This window comes from Mustela erminea, chromosome X (genome assembly GCF_009829155.1).
Source record: "Mustela erminea isolate mMusErm1 chromosome X, mMusErm1.Pri, whole genome shotgun sequence".
NCBI lineage: Eukaryota > Metazoa > Chordata > Mammalia > Carnivora > Mustelidae > Mustela > Mustela erminea.
In genome coordinates this window covers 96,044,556-96,063,236 of record NC_045635.1, presented here as the reverse complement: position 1 = coordinate 96,063,236, position 18,681 = coordinate 96,044,556, and the positions used below count along the sequence as shown (strand labels likewise).

The following is an 18,681-nucleotide window of genomic DNA, read 5'->3' as shown; positions in this document are numbered from 1 at the left end:
TTACCTGAAGTAGTTAATTTATAACTATTTCATTTGTCTGCATTCCTCAATTAAACTGTAAATTATAATAAACAATTAAGCTGAGTGTGTTATATACATTTCCCCTGCCTCCCAGAAGTGTAATTCTCCTATTACTATTACCGAGGAGGACTGTATTTTCACATACCTTGCTTCATTTGAGCTCTTTAGCAACTCTTTAAAATAGGTGATTTTTTTTTTTTAGTCAATAAGGAAACAGACCTGCAGTTTCAAGTGTCTGGCACTCAGGTCTTCTAACTCTTGGTCTAATACACTTTCCATTTCATCAGGCTGGTTATAGTAATTTTATGGGTATTTATCCCTGTATTTTATTAAAATCATTCCACTTTGGATCTTTTCTGTATCATTTATCTTATGAAATGCTAGAATATGACTTGCCATATTTAGTCACTCCTTAAAGTTGCTTCGTAGCTGTAGGAAGGAAAGAAGGATCATTTGTTGAATACCTGCCATGTACCAGGATCTGTGCTATGTGATTTCCTGTTTCTTATTTATTTTTATTAAAATTTTTTTTTTACTGTTTAAAAGTTTTTTTTAGCAGTCTGTACACCCAACATGGGGCTGGAACTCATGACCCTGAGATCAAGAGTAGCATGCTTTTCCAAATGAGCTAGCCAGGAGCCCCTAAGATTTTTTTTTTTTTTAAGTTCTATTTATTTAATTTCTCTACCCAACATGGGGCTCGACCTCATGACCCCACGATCAAGAGTCATATGCTCTTCCAACTGAGCTAGCCGGACGCCCTTCATGTTTCTTATTTAATCTTTCCTAAATCCTATAGGTTTGATACTGTTTCTATTTTTACAGATAAGGAAGGGGGAAGCTTGGAGCCTCTAAAGTTTCTTGCCTAGAACTACTTAGATAGTGTCCACTAGAACCTAGGGTATGAATGTAACTCTCTCTGATCCCTAAGCTTTTCTCTTTTCTCTACATTGTGCTTCTCCAAGTGACCTCACTGGTAACTTTTTAATCAGTTATGAATTAGTCATCTCTGGTACCCCATAAGGTGGTACATTGCTTTGTCTTGTACTCTTTATATTTCATTTTTCTATTACTTTCTCATCTTATCTCATGAAGACAGTTGTATTAACTTGAGTGTCACAGTGGCATATAAGATATGGTCAAGATACAAAGTCTTAGGATTTGATACTTTGTTTTAAGTGAAATACTTTTGGGATAAAATTACTAGAGTTTGGAGAACAACTTACTTAAAAATTCCTTTGTTCTTTATGAATGATTAAAAATTATGTATTTTAATGAGCATTTTCCTGCAGATTTGCCAGTCTTGTACCTATTTTTCATTTCTTCTACTCAAACATTTTACATGGAGAATTTTAACATTATGATGAATAAACTGATAAAAGTAGGGTGGTTTAGTAAAATTTTCATAGCATTTGATATTTATAAAGACAGGCATATTAGAGCTTTGCAGTTCTTATTACACTCAAGACTGGGGAGTATGCATTGTTAAATTATAAGAAATTACAAAATGGTAATACAGTTTACTTTGTTAGCCATTAATTATATTAATATCACCAGTATGGTACATTTCCTATTGAATAGAAGATAGGTATGTTTTCATATTCCTTAAATATTCCTTATTCCTTATTTTAATGTTTTAAATACAAGGACATTCGAATTTTAGCTTTTTACATGATATTAGAAATGAAAAAGTGGTTTCTGTTTCTGGAAGCTGGCATAAAATATCATCGGCCTTAGATTTTGGATAACCATGTTTGTGTCACCTTTCAGACTTGGGAAAGAACAGTTACTTGCAGAGGAAGAGGATGATGATTTGAAGGAAGTAACTGATTTGAGGAAAATAGCCGCTCAGTTATTGCAGCAAGAGCAGAAGAACAGGTATTTTTTCAGTAATGAGATTTAAATAGGCAGACTTTGTAATCATTAAGTGATTATTCAAAGATTATCAAATGAAGTTTCCAGTAAACAATAGGACCATCTTAAGATCTATGTCAAGGGACTAACTACTAAAAAATTAGGAGAGAAGTGTAAAGTTAACGTACACAATTGACATATACTTTATATTCACAGTCATTTTATTTAATTATTGTGTAGGTATCTCTTTTATTTTTGTGTGCTAAATAATAACTGATTTATTTGTTGATAATAATTTTAGCTCACAATAACAGATACATTATAAGTGTTATCCCCTAAGTACATGTCATGTGTATGTAGTGCACTTTTTATCAGATTCCAGATTACCTGGGATATGTATAAACTCCTTAAAATTGAATGGAACTTTATAATGGTTGATTAAATCAGCATGATGATTTGGAGGTCACAGGTTCACTTTGGTGTGTTCCTTGATCAATGATGATTTTTCCCTCTGGCTAGGCTTTCCTTACATGCCATTGGCAATAAGGAAGATGTATGAATGACTATAGAATCAGTGCAAGTCCATTTTTATTTAATACAGAAGTTCTCTGTGCTGCTGAAGGTCTGCTATTATGCCATCTTCATGTACTGAGAGTACTATATTTATAGTTTTGAAATAATAAAGGAGATTTGAGTGTTTTTTTGTTTTGAGAAAATTAAAAGAATAATTTTGTTAAATTTATCATGGGTAGCTAATAAGTACTTTACTTCTCTTAACCAAAACAATAAATGTTCGTGGGTCACATGACCATGTTTTGGAATGTTAAAAATTTAAGTACACTGGCATTTGCTTTTAGATATGCTTTGAAAAATAATTACTTTTGAAACTTATCAAATTGCAAATGTCTGTTTTTAAGGGCCACTATATTTTTTAATAATGACTGATTATCCTTTTTTGTGCAACTACTACATTTATAGAATTAAATCCATACTAGAAAATATCACTCCTCTTTATTCCTTCGATATCTAATGTATCCTCATTCCCAGTTAATGTTTTTCTTCTACCATAACTTTCTGTCACCCTTTTCTCTGAAATTCATTTTCTGATCTTTTCCTATCATTCGTTTCTAATGGGCCTTTTTTTATATTGGCTACTTGTGAGGTTATGTATGTTTTTCTCCCTCCAGTATAATCAAAGTATTGGTTGTCCCCATGGTTTAAGAGGTTTATGAAGCAATCCACCACCTGCTCTATGTGACTTAAAAAATAGTTAAGTTTCTGTCTCTTCTACCCAGTAGTTGAAATGATTGTATTTATCATTATGAGCAGAGAATACTGACTTTAAAAGAACCCACAGCAATATTTATTTCTCTGATTATGTTAAAAATAGTATTGGAGGGCATAATTTTAGATTTTAACAATGTCGTATATATCATTTCTATATTTTTCAGTTTTCTACTATTTTTCTTGTCTTTCAATAACTTGAATTATTCTTTTTGGTTTAGAAACAATATCAAATGATGTTTTGTAGGTTTTATTTTTGTGATAGTTTTGTAATCTGTAAAAAATAACACCTAGCACTGTGCCTTGTACATGGTAGGTACTCAGTAATACTGTTATTAGTTAATTGATTGCTTGAAGATGAGATTAACAAATTTAAAGCTAATAGGAACCATTAATTTAGTTATGTTCATTCTGAATAACTTGTTACTTTTTTAGATGTATGCAAAAGTAATTTCTCTATATCTGCTGTTTCTCTTCATCAGCCATTTCAGACGTTAGCACACATAGATATAGATCTTTTGATGCAGTGACATTAATGTAATAATTATGTCTTATTTTGGAAGGCCTTAAAATATTTATGAGATCTGGTCATAATGTAAGGAGCACATTTTACTTTTAAAAAATCTGTAATTTATAGACAATTTAAATTAGATCCTTGGCCAGTTCTCTTCTGTTAATGGCTGAACTTAAACTGATCTCAGAAGTTTTGTATGCTGATTTTCTCCACTAAATAATCTCTTCTCTTCTTCTAAAATATGTTGCTGTTGCTCACATCTCTTAGATGCAAATAATTAAAATTTTTGTTTGCTATTACAGTACTTGATTTGATTGAGTCCAAAAAAATCAAAAGTAATCTTCTATAAAGATATATCCATCCCTTAGAGGATTTGATGTTAATTGTACCTTTTCTGGTTATAGATTTTCTCTTTCACACCGTATTGTGCTTTTGATTCCAATTTTATTAATGAAAAATCTGAAAATTTAAAATTGCAAGTCAGGGATGCTTGTGTGGCTCAGTCGGCTAAGTGCACACCTCTTGATTTTGGCTCAGGTCGTGATCTCAGGGTCGTGAGATCAAGCCCTGCATCAGCCTCCATGCTCAGAGTGGAGTTTGCTTGAAATTCTTTTTCCTCTCCCTTTGCCCCGCCCCGTTTATATGTGTTTTTCTCTAAGTAATAAATCAATAAAATCTTAAAACAAAATAGGATTAAATTCTAAATCAGGAGTTATAACATTTCACTTAAGGTTTTAAAGTCATTATAATATTTTTGTTTATTGTCTTGATTTAAAATGATTTATGTGGAGTAAAATTACCCTCGCATATCAGAAAGTACCACCTAGAACTCCTCCTCTGACTCTCTGCTACTGAACTATTCTTTAGCTAGCTACTAGTTGAAGGTAAATGTAGTGTTAGCTATCAGCTGAAAGAAGCCATGCATGTACTCCCAAATTAAAGGCAATTTAAAAACTGCTTAGAATGAGATCAGTGATTGCGGCGCCTGGGTGGCTCAGTGGGTTAAGCCTCTGCCTTTGGCTCAGGTCATGATCCCAGGGTCCTGGGAGCGAGCCCCACAACGGGCCCTCTGCTCAGTGGGGAGCCTCCTTCCCCCTCCCCCTGCCTGCCTCTCTGCCTATCTATGATCTCAGTCAAATAAACAAATAAAATCTTTAAAAAAAAAAAAAAAAAGAATGAAATCAGTGATCATTTTCTTAAAGCAACTTTGCCAGTTGTTTAGTTCATACTATTCTTAAAGGTGTCTTTTATTCTTTAAGCAAATTTGTACTAGTACTTTGAGGATAAAACTACCCAAGGAAAATAACAAGAGGGTATTGCACAGAATAATAGTGAAAAAGGGTGGGAAAGGAGATGAAATAAGCTATCAAGTAGATAACTCACAAGTGTTCAAAGTCTGAAGGCCAGTTTTTAGAAGACTGCTCCCTCTTTGTCTGAGATGCATAGATTAAGCTACTTTCTTTTGACAGTTTATTGTTGAGTATTTAGAAGCTAATCTTTACCCCCTTGTTAAAGTACTGGATTATTTCTACTTGTATTTGGGTGTATTGAAGTCCCTCTGAATCAGTGAAGCTCCCTATATTAAAAATAGCCATTCTGCAAGTTTTTAATATTCACTGTAATTTGGGAAATTAAAAAAAAACTATCATCTTAAAAAATTATCTTAGCTGTTTTATTCTAAATTATTTAGCTAATTTTTCAAATGTCCACCAATACTCTTATCTAATTATTAGGGAAATAGCTACTGTTCTTTTTTTTTTTTTTTAAGATTTTATTTATTTGACAGACAGATCACAAGTAGGCAGAGAGAGGAGAGAGGAGGAAGCAGGCTTCCTGCTGAGCAGAAAGCCCGATGGGATCGTGTCTTGAGCTGAAGGCAGAGGCTTTAACCCACTGAGCCACCCACGTACCCCTTCTTTTTTTTTTTTTTAAGAATTTATTTATTTTGGGGGCAGGGGCAGAGGGAGAGGGAGGGAGAGAGTATCAAGCAGGCTCTGCACTGAGCATGGAGCCCATTTTGGGGCTTTATCTCATGGCCCTGGGATCAAGACCTGAGCTGAAATCAAGAGTTGGACACTTAACTGACTGAGCCACCCAGGTGCCCCCTGTTCATTTTCTTTCTTTCTTTCTTTTATTTTAAGATATTATTTATTTATTTGACAGAGATAGACAGCGAGAGAGGGAACACAAGCAGGGAGAGCAGGAGAGGGAGAAGCAGGCTTCCTGCTGAGCAGGGAGCCCGATGTGGGCCTCTATCCCAGGACCCTGGGATCATGACCTGAGCTGAAGGCAGCGCCCCATTTATTTTCTTATACAGATATTCTTATGTGGCTGAATAAGTTGATGTTTATCTGGCTTCTTAAAATTTGCGTGGTTATCATCATAAAGAGAGGATTACAATATATATGGGCTTTTGCAATGAATAACTTCAGTTGACTGGTTCCCATTGCATTTTCATTCCTGCTAACTTGTATAGTATTTTCTATTATGTCTTTCTTTTTAATAAGGATTTTATTTGCTGTTAAGTGTGTCCTGAGAGTTTTCACTTATTGTGGAAAGATGTGCTTCTTAGTACTCTGTAATATGGCTAAATAAAAAAGTAATTCTGAAAAGTTATATTGAAGTATAATTAAGGATCATGGAAAGGAAAATCACATTTTGAGAAGTTTATTATTCTGGTTTAGAATGATAGAAATTATATACATACCCTATTTCATGTGATTTTTTTTTTCTTACCATATATATGAGTGTTTCAGTTTGAGGGGCATCATGTTAACCTCTAGGTTGTTATAACTAATTAGGTCGTTCTCTCAACCCTTAAAATCTGTCCATTCTTTCTTTTCTGCTTGCTTTACTAATGACTTCCCTGTCCTCTCCCAAAACATCTTATTTCTCCCATCTTTTGATTTGGTTGATGTACGGGAAATGTGAATACAGATGGAGGCCTTTGTGTTATAGAGCATCATTCAGTGAAAAATTCTTCCAGAGGACCAGAAACGCAGGACATGCATCAAGGTATCTAGAGTTTATGGAAGCCTTAAGTATTAAGGGGCCAGGTTGGTGCAGCCGAATTTTATAGTCATTTACTTAAAATACAGTACTAGTAACGGGGTTAGGGAAATGTGCTAATAATCTAGAATAGATATTTAGATAATGTAGGTGTTTATTTTGACTTTGAGTATCACGAATAAAACATTAAATACCCATGTACAAACAAATGTTTACATAGGGGAATTCTCAAGTGTATAAAATACATTTTATAGGTAAATGGATCCCAATTTTGTTTTTCTTCTCCAATATGATTTATACACATCAGTAATCACAATGCTAATAAGTGTTGCTTGAGGAGAATTTAGAATTTACCATACTGAGGGCATTGTAGTTTGATCCCTCACCTCCCCCTGTCAATAATTCTGACATTCACCCCTCAGGACAGTTCTTACTGTTACATCTCCTTTTTAAAAATCACTCTTCAAGGATGTATTTCTTCCTAACAGTCCTAGATATATATTTTTTTTTTACCTTAGTTCTTTTGCATTTCAGGATTACGTGCAATTTTAGTATATGTCCATAGTAAGAAGAATAAAGGTGTTGTCAATCTCAAAATTGTTGGTACAAAGCTACACTGCTTTGCCTGTGATACTTGCCCTTGGCTCCTCACTGTGATTTCTTCCTAGGGAGGCTTTAATCCATCCAAGCTAGTGAGGAAACCGGGCTAATGGAAATTGGTTTCTTTAGGTTAACCATCTTTCTGAAATTACGAACTTGAGCTTAAAATATCTTTTAGTGGTAAATATGTAGTTTTAATTTTAAACTGTTTTCTCCTCCGTGTTTTGATAGTTGACATCTAAAGTTTTTTGAATAAAAGACATATTTTATTCCTTATAAGAATAAACTTTAAAATTAAGAAGTTATATTTAAATCTAGAGTTAATATTAAGAACTCTTAAATATTTTAATGAGTTATGTGAAAGAAAGTTATTAATTCAACTTTTGACTTTCAGATTAATACTTAGAATTCTATAAAAATATGGACAAGAGTTCTCTCATGATGGTTTATCATTCTTTTTCTTTTTGTTTTCTACAAATAGCATTTCATTTGGGTATTAAAAGTTTGATAAACTTTTTAAGGAATTGAACCTTAACATGGCTTTACATTTAGAATGAAGGCTTGTTATTTGGCTTTTGGCAAAATGGTCATCTGTTCCATCAACATAACTCATGTCATTTGCTGTGCTGGGGAAATGAAATCAGTCATCATGGCACCTGAACAATCTGCATCTCTTTATTTTCTGTGTCAGCCAAAAGTTAGATGGACAGAGGGCAATAGTATGGTTAGAAGATATCCAGGCCTCGAGAAAAGGTTTATAAAAGAGGATGTGTGGAGGAGTTGGTGAGCTTCATTCCTTCATAATAGCCATGGACATTAGCTCTAAATAATATATAAACATTGTTTTCTAGCGGAGATCTTCGGGGACCAGATGCAGTTTATTATGCAGATCTTTTATATCATGTGTAAATGTTTTTCTCCTTAATGTATTTTGGAATTAATATATTGATTTACTTCTAGGATTCTTAATCATTCAACTTCTGTCCCAAGAAACAAGCCAAAACAAACTATGGAATGCGAAAAGAGGTATAAAAATATCTTAGTCCTTATATTTAGTAGTTTTTAATGAGACTTGATTCTCTAATAGTGATATTCCTATATGTGGGCTTTAATTGAGTAAATGATACAGATTTAATATAACTAACTAGATAATTTAATGACAAACTGTGTCCTAGCCACCAGTTCAATGTACTTTTGATATAAACAAAAAATGCTGATTTGATATCTTTTTCTACTCATACCTGTATTTCGTTGTAATGATAGAAGCATTTATTTACTAACTCATTACTGCTGGGATTAATGTGTTTCTTCGTCGTTGTATTTGTTCTCTGTTATTCACTTGTTATTCACTTTTTTATTTCGTTTCAATTGGGTTTTACTAAATTCTTCCTTATGAATTCAGGATCCAAGTTAATATATGTGAATTCCAGAGAACCAGAAGACCTTGAAAGTTTCTATTTATTTTGTTGGCAGTTTGAAAGTTTGTATTAGGTTAAATTCCTGGGTCATTCCTGTAGGAGGGTAAACGTCCAAGGCTGGGTGTAGGGTTCGTATAGAAGTATACACAGAGACAAGTAACATTTCTTGAATACTTGTATGCAAACTGTTTTGAGTGGGTTAGATGTCTTATCTCATTTAATCCTCATAATAACTCTATGAAGTTGTTACTCTTCTTAGCTCATTTTGTAAGGGAGATAACCGAGGCTCAGAAATTACCATAATTTGCTCAAGGTCACACAGCTAGTAAGTGCCACAGTGAAGATTCAAGCCCAGGTTGTCTGGTTGCAGAACCTCAAGTCTTAACATATGGTAACAGGAACATTTTGCTTTCTTGAGATTCACACATCCCACTGATATCTTTTCCTGGATACCTCATAGTCTAAACTGAACTTATTTTTTCCCAAATTTATTTCTTCTGTATAGTTTGCCTGAGTGTGAATGTACCATTACTCAGTCACCAAAGTCAGCAACTTTGAAATTATCGGAAACTTCTCGTGCATCCCTCCCAGTTAAGTCAATCACAGAGAATTATAGCTTCTTTTCTATTTTTTATTGTTTTTTTAAATTTTTTGAAGATTTTATTTATTTGAGAGAACACGCACAGAGGGAGGGCGAGAGGGAGAAGAAGACTTCCTGCTGAGCAGAGAACCCAGATGCGAGGCTCCATCCCAGGAGCCTGAGATCATGACCTGAGCTGAAGGCAGACGCTTAACCGACTAAGCCACCTGGGTGCCCTGAAAATGATAGCGTCTTAACATTACTTCCATCTCTCCCAACTTCTTCATTCCTAGCACTGCCATGTTGGTTTAGGCTCCATCCTTTTCCTCCTGGATTACCACAACAGTCCCCAGACATATCTCCATTCTTCACTTTTGCTTACGTTTAAGTTTGTCTTCTGCATCGATGTAAGTGTTGGTTCCAAAACCGTCTGTGACTGTCATTTATTATCTTCTACTGGTTATCACTTTCAGGATAAAGCTGAAAATGCCTAAGTGAACCTGTAAGATTGAAGTGAGTTTCTGCTTACCTTAAACCTTATCATGCACTCTTCCACTGGCACGTTTTGCTGTTAGGAACAGTAATTTTTCTCCTTATCTATCATGATTTCACATCTGTTCTATATCCTGGTTTCTCTACTGGAATTGCCCTTTCTTTTTTTCACTTAGGCTTTCAGAATTCAGTTCAAACATAAAGATGACTTTTTATACTCAAGTCTAGAAACGTTCCTCTACTCAAATTTCATTAATTGGATTTAACCCACTCCCTCCCTTTTTGAGTACTGATTCTGTTATCTTATATGTTTGTTCTCCTTAAAGTTTGTGTGATTACTTTGCTCCTCACTTCTTTTCATTCCCATCTTAATTTCTCTCCCCAGATTCCTAATATTCTCTTGAGAAGGACCCAATTGCCCAAATCTCAAAAGTGTGATACCTAATCCTGACCTCTCTTTCATATAACTATTAGTTCTACATTTCTCATTTTCAAAACCATCACTCAACTTTTTCTTTAAAAACAAAATTTAAAAAAAGTTTTCTGATAAGAATTAATGTAGCTTTGGTGTGCCTGGGTAGCTCAGTGGGTTAAGCCTCTGCCTTTGTCTTGGGACATGATCTCAGGGTCCTGGGATCGAGCCCTGCATTGGGGGGGGCGGTCTCTGCTCAGTGGGGAGCCTGCTTCCCCCCTCTCACTCTCTGCCTGCTTCTCTGCCTACTTGTGGTCTCTATGTCAAATAAATAAATAAAACCTCTTTAAAAAAAGAATTAATGTAGCTTTATTGTTGCAAAATTACAAAACTTAGCAAACACAAATAAATAAATAAATATCACCTATTTTCCCACTCTCCAGAGATGACAAGTCATAGTATTTTGGTGTTTTCCCCTTCAGAGCCTTTTTCTATCTGTGTGCATAAATAATTTGCACATGTATGTGTGTATGTTTATATACATACACCACAGAGTTGTATAACCTGTTGCCTACTCAACACTCCCACTTGGATGTATAATAGGCATATGAAACTTTTTATTTTACTTTATTTTTTTATTAACATGTAATGTGTTATTAGCCCCAGGCGGCGTACGAAACTTTTCAAATCCACACTCTTAATTCCTCCTTGCACCTCTTGAATTTGTTTTTCCTTTATTTTTTCCCTTTTCAAAAAATGTCAACTCATCCTTATAGTTGCTCAGCTCAAAAACCTCAGAGTCAACCATAACATGTCACTTTCTTTCACATGCCATATCTAATCCATTAGTAAATAATGGATTTGCTATTATTTGCTATTATTTGACTCTGCCTTCAAAATATACCCCAAATCTAATCACATCTTACCACCTCCACGCCTTCCACCCTAGCCCTCACCATGTCTTCTAAAAATTTTTTTAATTTAATTTTTATTATTTATTTATATTAGTTTTACTTTTTTTTCCCTTCTTTGTTTTTGTTTAAATTCAAGTTACTTAACATTTAGTGTAAAATTGGTTTCAGGAGTAGAATTTATGGGTTCATCACTTACATACAACGCCTAGTGCTCATCACAAGTGCCCTCCTTAATACCTATCACCCTACTAGCCCATCCCCCACCCACCTCCCCTCCAGCAACCCTCAGTTTGAGGTCTCTGTAGTTAACAGTTTCTTATGGTTTGCCTCCCTATTTGTTTTCCTCCTATTTTACTTTTTCTTCCCTTCCCCTGTGTTCATCTGTTTTGTATATTAAATTCCACATACGAGTGAAATCACATATTTGTCCTTCTCTGACTGACTTATTTCAGCTCTAGCCGTCTCTTAACTTCAGTTATTAAAATAGCCTCCGAACAGGTTTCGGGCCCTTGCTTTCCTGTAGTCTGCTTTTCAAAAAAGCATCAGTTTTTTATCTTTTGAAATATAAGTCAGATCATGTCACTCTTCATAATTCTCTAATGACTTCCCGTCTCGTTCGGGATAAAAACTAGAGTCCTTTAAGGACTTAGAAACCTCTACATTATTTGGCTCCCTCCTGTCTTCTTTCTTGCCTGGATCTTCCTGGTTGGTTAGTTCCTCTCTAGCTATACTGGCCTCCTTGTTGCATCTCCATACACCAGGCATTTCCTGCTTCCTCAAGGCTTTTTTGCCTCTGCCTGAAATGATTTCCCCCTAGATAGCCTTATGGCTTATTCCCTTGGCTTCAGGTTTCTGCTCAAATTTCACTTCATTAGCAAGGAGTTCCCTGGACAACTTAAATAAAAGAGGATGCCTCCCCACTTCTTTATCCTTTTTCGATACCCTGTTTTATTTTTGTCCAAGAACGTAATACCCTCTGACATTCCAAATTTATACATTTTTTCCATCTGGCATTCTGAATATATACTACTTTGTTTACTGTTTGTCTTCACCACCACACCACTTCCTTGGCACACTACAGTGTCAGTTTTATCAGTTATTGAGAGAAGACTATTGAAAACTCCAGGACTAATTGGGGATTTGGCTTTGATGTTCTGTCATTTTTCCTTCATATAGTCTTATCCTCTGTATTAAATACATAAATATTTAGAACTGTAGTGTCCTCTTAATGAACTTCTACCTTTGTCATTTTGAAATGACATTTTTTATATTTCTGATAGTTTTCTTTGAAGTCTACTTTTCTGATATTGTATAGTCATCTCAGCTTTCTTTTGATTAGTGTTAACATGATAGATCTATATTTCTCCATCCTTTTATTTTTAACCTACCTGTGTTTTTGTGGAGAAAGTTGATTTCTTGTATTTAGCATATGGTAGCACCTTCCTTTTGCATTTAATTGAGAATCTTTTAATGACAATGTTCATGTTGTTTATATTTAATGGAATTATTGATATTAATGGATTTAAATCTACCATCTTTTGTGCTTTTGTCGTTATAGCCATCTTTCCTCTTTTCAATTTTATTTTAAAATTCTCATTTATCTCCTTCATGGCCTTATTAGCTATAATTTTTTGTTATTGTACATTAGTGATTATTTTAGGGTTTAAGGTATAGTGTTTAACTGGGATGCCTGGGTGGCTCAGTCATTTAAGCATCTTCCTTTGGCTCAGGTCATGATCCCAGTGTCCTGGGATCGAGTCTTCTCCCTCTGCCTGCTGCTCCCCCTGCTTGTGTGCACTTGCGCTCTGTCTGTCTGTCTCTCTCTCTTTCTGACTCCTCCCCCCGCAAAAAAGAATAGTGTTTAACTTATCACAGTCTACATTCAAGTGCTATTATGCCATTTCATACGTTGCATAACTTTACAACAGTATACTTCTGTTTCTTCCTTTTTGGCCTCTGTGGTGGTGTTACTATATATTTTACTTATATATGTTATAAACCCCATAATACATTGTTATTATTTTGCTTTAAAGAGTCAATTATTTCTTTAAAGAGATTTAAATAATCAGAATAATGTCTTTTATCTTTCCTCCCTTAACTATCTCTAGTAGCTCTGTATTTCCATGTATAGTTTTCTTTCTACCTGAAAGAGAAACTTTAAGACTACTTTTATTACTGGTCCACTCTTGTTGAATCCTTTCAGCTTCTGTATGAGAAAGTCTTGGTTTTGCCTTCTTTTTTTTTTTTTTCTTCATTTTTGAAAGCTATCTTTGCTGATACAAAATAATAGGTTAACATTTTTGTTTTCTTTCAGTACCTTAAAGAATTTTCTCCTCTGTCCTCTGGATTAGATTGTTTCTTATGAAAATTCTATTGTCAATGTTTGTTTCATAGAATCTAATGTGTCTTTTTTCTCTAGCTGCTGCTTACAATTTCTTTTTTTTTATCATTTGTTTTTAAGTAATTTGATTATGAGGTATCTTGATGTAGTTTTTTTCATTTTTCTTTTGCTTGGAGTTCTTTGAGCTTCTGAAATTTGCGGGTTTATTGTTTTCATGAAATTTGTAAATTTGGGGCCCTTATTTCTTCAAAGATCCTTTTTGTCACCTGACCTATTCTTCTGGAACCCCAATTATATTTATATTAGGCTACTTAAAGTCTCCCACCAGTTGTTGAGGTTCTGTTCAGTCCTCTTCAATATTTTTCTTTCTGTCTTTGATTTTTCTTTTTAACTTTTTTAAAGCTTTTATTTATTTATTTGACAGAGAGAGAGTGAGAGAGCACAAGCAGGGGAAGCAGGAGAGGGAGAAGTAGGACCCCAGGATCATGACCTGGGCTGAAAGCAGGCACTTGACTGGCTAAGCCGCCTAGGCACCCTCTACATTTGATTTTTGATAGTTCTTTTACTAAGTCTAATCAATTCTTTTTTTTTTTTTTAAAAGGATTCTATTTTTAAGTAATCTCCATACCTAATATGGGGCTCAAACTTACAACCCCAAGGTCAGGCGTCTCATGCTGTACCTAACTGAGCCAGCCAGGCACCTCTTAAATGTCCAAACTACAGTTAATCCCATCCAGTTTATTTTTATGTATTTCTATATTTTTGTAATTTTATTTTATTTTTTTTTCAGTGTTCCAGGATTCATTGTTTATGTACCACACCCAGTGCTCCTTGCAATACGTGCCCTCCTTAATACCTACCACCAGGCTCACCCAGCCCCCCACTATCCAGTTTATTTTTATTTTTTTTTTTTTTAAGATTTTATTTATTTATCAGAGAGAGAGGGCGGGAGAGAGCGAGCAGAGGCAGACAGAATGGCAGGCAGAGGCAGAGGGAGAAGCAGGCTCCCTGCTGAGCAAGGAGCCTGATGCGGGACTCGATCCCAGGACGCTGGGATCATGACCTGAGCCGAAGGCAGCTGCTTAACCAACTGAGCCACCCAGGCGTCCCTCCAGTTTATTTTTAATTTCAGTTGTTGTACTTTTCATCTCTTAAATTTTGATTTTTATCTATTTTATGTCTATTGTGTCTGTACTTAACATATTTAGTCTTTTTTTCTTGCTTCTGAATATTACCTGATTGAATTTTTGATTGAATGCTGGACATTGTGAACTTCACCTTCTTGGGTGCTGGATTTTACAGTATCATTATAAATATTCTTGAACATTGTTCTGGGATGTGGTTAAATTAATTGGCAACAGTTTGATATTTGGGGGATTTGGTTTTATAACTTGTTATATGGAATCAGTGTGGCATTTAGTCTAGGACTAGATTTGGCCCCCTACTGGAGGAAGACTTTTCTTAGTACTATAGCTGATGCCCCATGAACTGCATGCTTTTCCAGTCTGGCTGGTGGAAACCGGTATTAATTTATTCATAGTCCTCTCTAAGTCTGAGAGTTATTCTGTCTTTCTGGCTATTCGTTCTTTTGCCTAGTGTAGTTTTCTCAGGCATATGATCAGGGCTCAGTACTCTGTTGAAAATATTAAAAATTTTTCTGTAGAACTTTTAAGTTCTTTTTCTGTGCTTTGCTTTTTTTCTCTCTCACTTTGTCCTGTTAATGCCATCCATCTTTTTCATCCTGGCTCCCAGCTTCATCTCAATTCAGGGAGCTCCCTGGACCTTTGTTTTCTCCTCTCTGGGTTAGAAGCCTGGAAACTTTTCCTGCAGCAACCTGATGCAATTATGGGGGTTTCACCTTGTTTGTTACCCATCTGTAAGGGATAAAATGTCTTTTTTTTTTTTTTTCTTGCCTGATACTCAGTGTTCTGGAAAGCAGAATTCTTTATATTTTGTCTGCTCTTATAGTGTTTTCTGTCAGGGTATAAATCTGACCACTGTTACTCTGTCTTGGCCAGACGCAAAGTCTAATTCTTGCATTTTGTTATGTTTTGTCAATGTTTAGTTTGTTTCTTTCATATAACTCCCTGTCCCAACATTTAAAAACTTACTGCCCATATTTTTCATATACTTATGTGATTTCATCTTTATTCATACTTAAATCTTTTAGTCATTAACTTTGGTATTTGATATGAGGTAAGGTAGGTAGTTTTTTTCTTCCTCTTTTGCACCCTCTCTCTTTCTTTTTCTCATTCCCTACCCTCCTCACCCTCTGTTTTTCTTTCTTTCTGTGTGTGTTTTATAATTGGTTAATCAGTTGTCTCAACACTATTTGCGACATAGCCTATCATTTCTATGACAATTGTGAATTTAATTTTTTTAATCATAGGTTGTCATGAAAATCTATAAATTCTGGATCTCATAGTATTTAATTACTTTAATAGAATATATGCAGTTTCCTGGTAGGGAAATCCCCTTTATTATCTAACTTTTCTCCAAATTAACTTTGAAATTCTTTTATCAAGTCTCTAATACAAGCCCAGATATACTTTCTATTTTTTATTATATTTTATTTCAGCTGCCAAATAATTTGAAATGGTTATACCCATAAAATTGAGTCTTTTTTTTTTTTTTAAGATTTTATTTATTTATTTGACAGAGAGAGACAGCGAGAGAGGGAACACAAGTAGGGGAAGTGGAAGAAGGAGAAGCAGGCCTTCGGCTGAGCAAGGAGCCTGACACACAGGGCTCCATCCCAGGACCGTGGGACCATAACCTCAGCTGAAGGCAGATGCATAGCAACTGAGCCACCCATGTGCCCAATATTTAGTCTTTCTAAGAACTTTATAGTTATTCAATTTCCTTTCTAAACACACTGGTAGTTTTTGTTTTGTTTTGTTTTGAGAGAGAGAAAGAGAGCACAAATGGGAAATAGGGAACAGGGTTGGTGGCAGAGGGAGAGAGAGAATCCCACGCAGGCTCCATGCTCAATGTTGAGGCTTGATTTCACAACCACGAGATCATGACCTCAGCTGAAATTAGCAGTTGGATGCTTAATTGGTTGAGCCACTCAAGTGCCCCAACATGGGTAGTTTTTTTTCTTGTAGGTCTCGTGCATGTCTAAATTAAGTTTGTTCCAATATTTTTGCTTTTCCTTCCTTTTATGAATGAATTTTTTCCCTAATATATTTTATAGCTTGTTATAATTGATATATGAGAAAGCTATTAACTTTTGTATATTTTTTATAACTGGTAAACTTCTTTTAATAATAATGGGTTTTTTTTCCCCCTTGGATAATCATATTTTCCATAAATTTTGAAAATTTGTTTCTTTCTAATTTTTAAATGTTCTTTCTTACTGTACAATAGAGAAGTTCTACAACAGTGTTGAATGATAATAGCTCTAGTGGGCATTTTGTCTGTGTATTTTTTTCAAAGGAACTTCTTGCCTAATAACAAGATGTGCAGTTTACTTTTCCTGACAAAAATAGATGAGAAGAATTTCAGCCATAGCCCCTGTGTGTCAGACTGAAGGGTTAGAGGTTCATAATCTGTAATTCAATAGTCAAAAAGGAATTACTCCTCTAATCTCTTTGGCATTTAAACAAAATAAATTTGTATAAAATTATTAGATTTTTATTTGTTTTTTATGATTTAATGTAATAAACATTCTGTTTTTTCACTGTATGTCTAGGTATTACATTTCTCTTGGCCTCTAAAAAGTCCTTAGAGTAGTCTTTTGCATGGGATGATATTAAATAAATGAATTTTGAGTTTTTTAAAGGAATAGAAGTGATTGGGAACTTAAATATGTTGTTCTGGACTTTAAGTTTTATGTTACTAGTTCAAACTATAGACATGGGTAAATTTTTTAGATTTCTGGTATTAAAAAAAAAAGAGAGAGTGAGAGGGAGAGACAACTCTTTATTGTTCATAATAAATTCCTAAGGGTAAGTTTAAATTTTTTACCACATTAAGGCATCTTTAATTTTGTAGTGTCTCAGCAGATGAAGTTAATTCACCGTTATCACCCCTCACATGGCAGGTAAGAGGAAAATGAATTCCTGTTATATCTAATATTTTGGTCTCATTTATTTAGTTAAAAGAAATTGTCTCATTACAGCCCTTAGAAAATCAGAAGGATCAAATAGATGAACAGCAGTGGCCAGAATCTCAGCCTATAATCTGGCAGAGTGAAGAAAGGAGGCGGAGCAAACAGATTAGAAAAGAATATTTCAAGGTACTTTTTATTAAATTGCAAAATTTACTTTGTAATTATTAGCTTTGGTTTTATAAGTTTTGAATTAATAAGGTAGCCTATAACTCTAGTTACATGTAGTAAATGTGCTATCTTATCTTGGTTTCCCACATGCATAGGTATATATAATATGATCCAGTTAAATATATGAAATTTTAGTAATTCAGAATAATTAAGAATGACTCTGTAGATCAATATGAATTGTGATTTACCAGATACTTGACATGAAAGTTGAATGTTTGCTGTACTGCTAGTTGTAGCAATATGTAGTTATGTTTTAAAAGAACTTGCTAGAAAAGTCTTTCAGTAGATTTGTTTCACTGTATAGTTCACATGTATTTGCAATTAGCATTTAACTGTTTCTGTCTAAATAAATGCTACTTACGTGGCTCTAAAAATGCTTGAAATTGTTTCTCCCCCATTTTTCCTTCTTGCTACCTTAGTAGATTTCTCAAGATGATCTTTTATCTTAGGTAAATTAAAAGTTTAGATTATTTGAATCATCCCAAATTTCTAGTTAACAGGGTTTTAGTGAAATTTTACTGTGTATACTCTTATAAATATTGTAATATTATTCATTTGTGGTTAAAGTCTGCTATGTTTATAGAAACCAGTGGAATTAGCATAATCTTCAGTACTAGTCAGAATCCATTACTGGAATTCCTGACTCAGATGAACAGTACAGGAAAGCTTCCTGCCCCTTGAATACCAAATTCTGTTGTTTTTGTGCACCTGTTCCCCAAGCCTATTTTTTATTTAATAATAATAATTTTATGTAAATATGTAGTTCTATGCTAAATTATAGGTAGTTTGAGGTTTATATCATTAATGGATAGGATTGTATTTCATGTTTTTCTCTGTTTGGTAGAAGCGGTTATATGTACACGTTGATCGGTTTACTTATATGGGAATATAACATATTTTGAAGTAGTATCATATGACCAAAACAATAATGTTAGGTGTTGTAGCAAGCCTGTGATAAGT

General features: G+C 34.4%; 1 protein-coding gene across 6 annotated transcripts in view; it reads left to right on the top strand.

Moving 5' to 3' along the window:
- LRCH2 (leucine rich repeats and calponin homology domain containing 2) overlaps positions 1-18,681 on the top strand; it is a 105,533-nt gene that overhangs the window by 51,392 nt on the left and 35,460 nt on the right. For 4 of the 6 annotated variants that reach the window (XM_032331233.1, XM_032331232.1, XM_032331238.1 and 1 more), the window contains exons 11-15: positions 1,792-1,899; positions 6,611-6,688; positions 8,243-8,308; positions 17,436-17,484; positions 17,563-17,679. In XM_032331233.1, the coding sequence (XP_032187124.1) occupies positions 1,792-1,899; positions 6,611-6,688; positions 8,243-8,308; positions 17,436-17,484; positions 17,563-17,679 (418 nt within the window). The remainder of the gene's footprint in view (positions 1-1,791; positions 1,900-6,610; positions 6,689-8,242; positions 8,309-17,435; positions 17,485-17,562; positions 17,680-18,681) is intronic. The other 2 variants (XM_032331235.1, XM_032331234.1) reach the window with 1 other exon arrangement.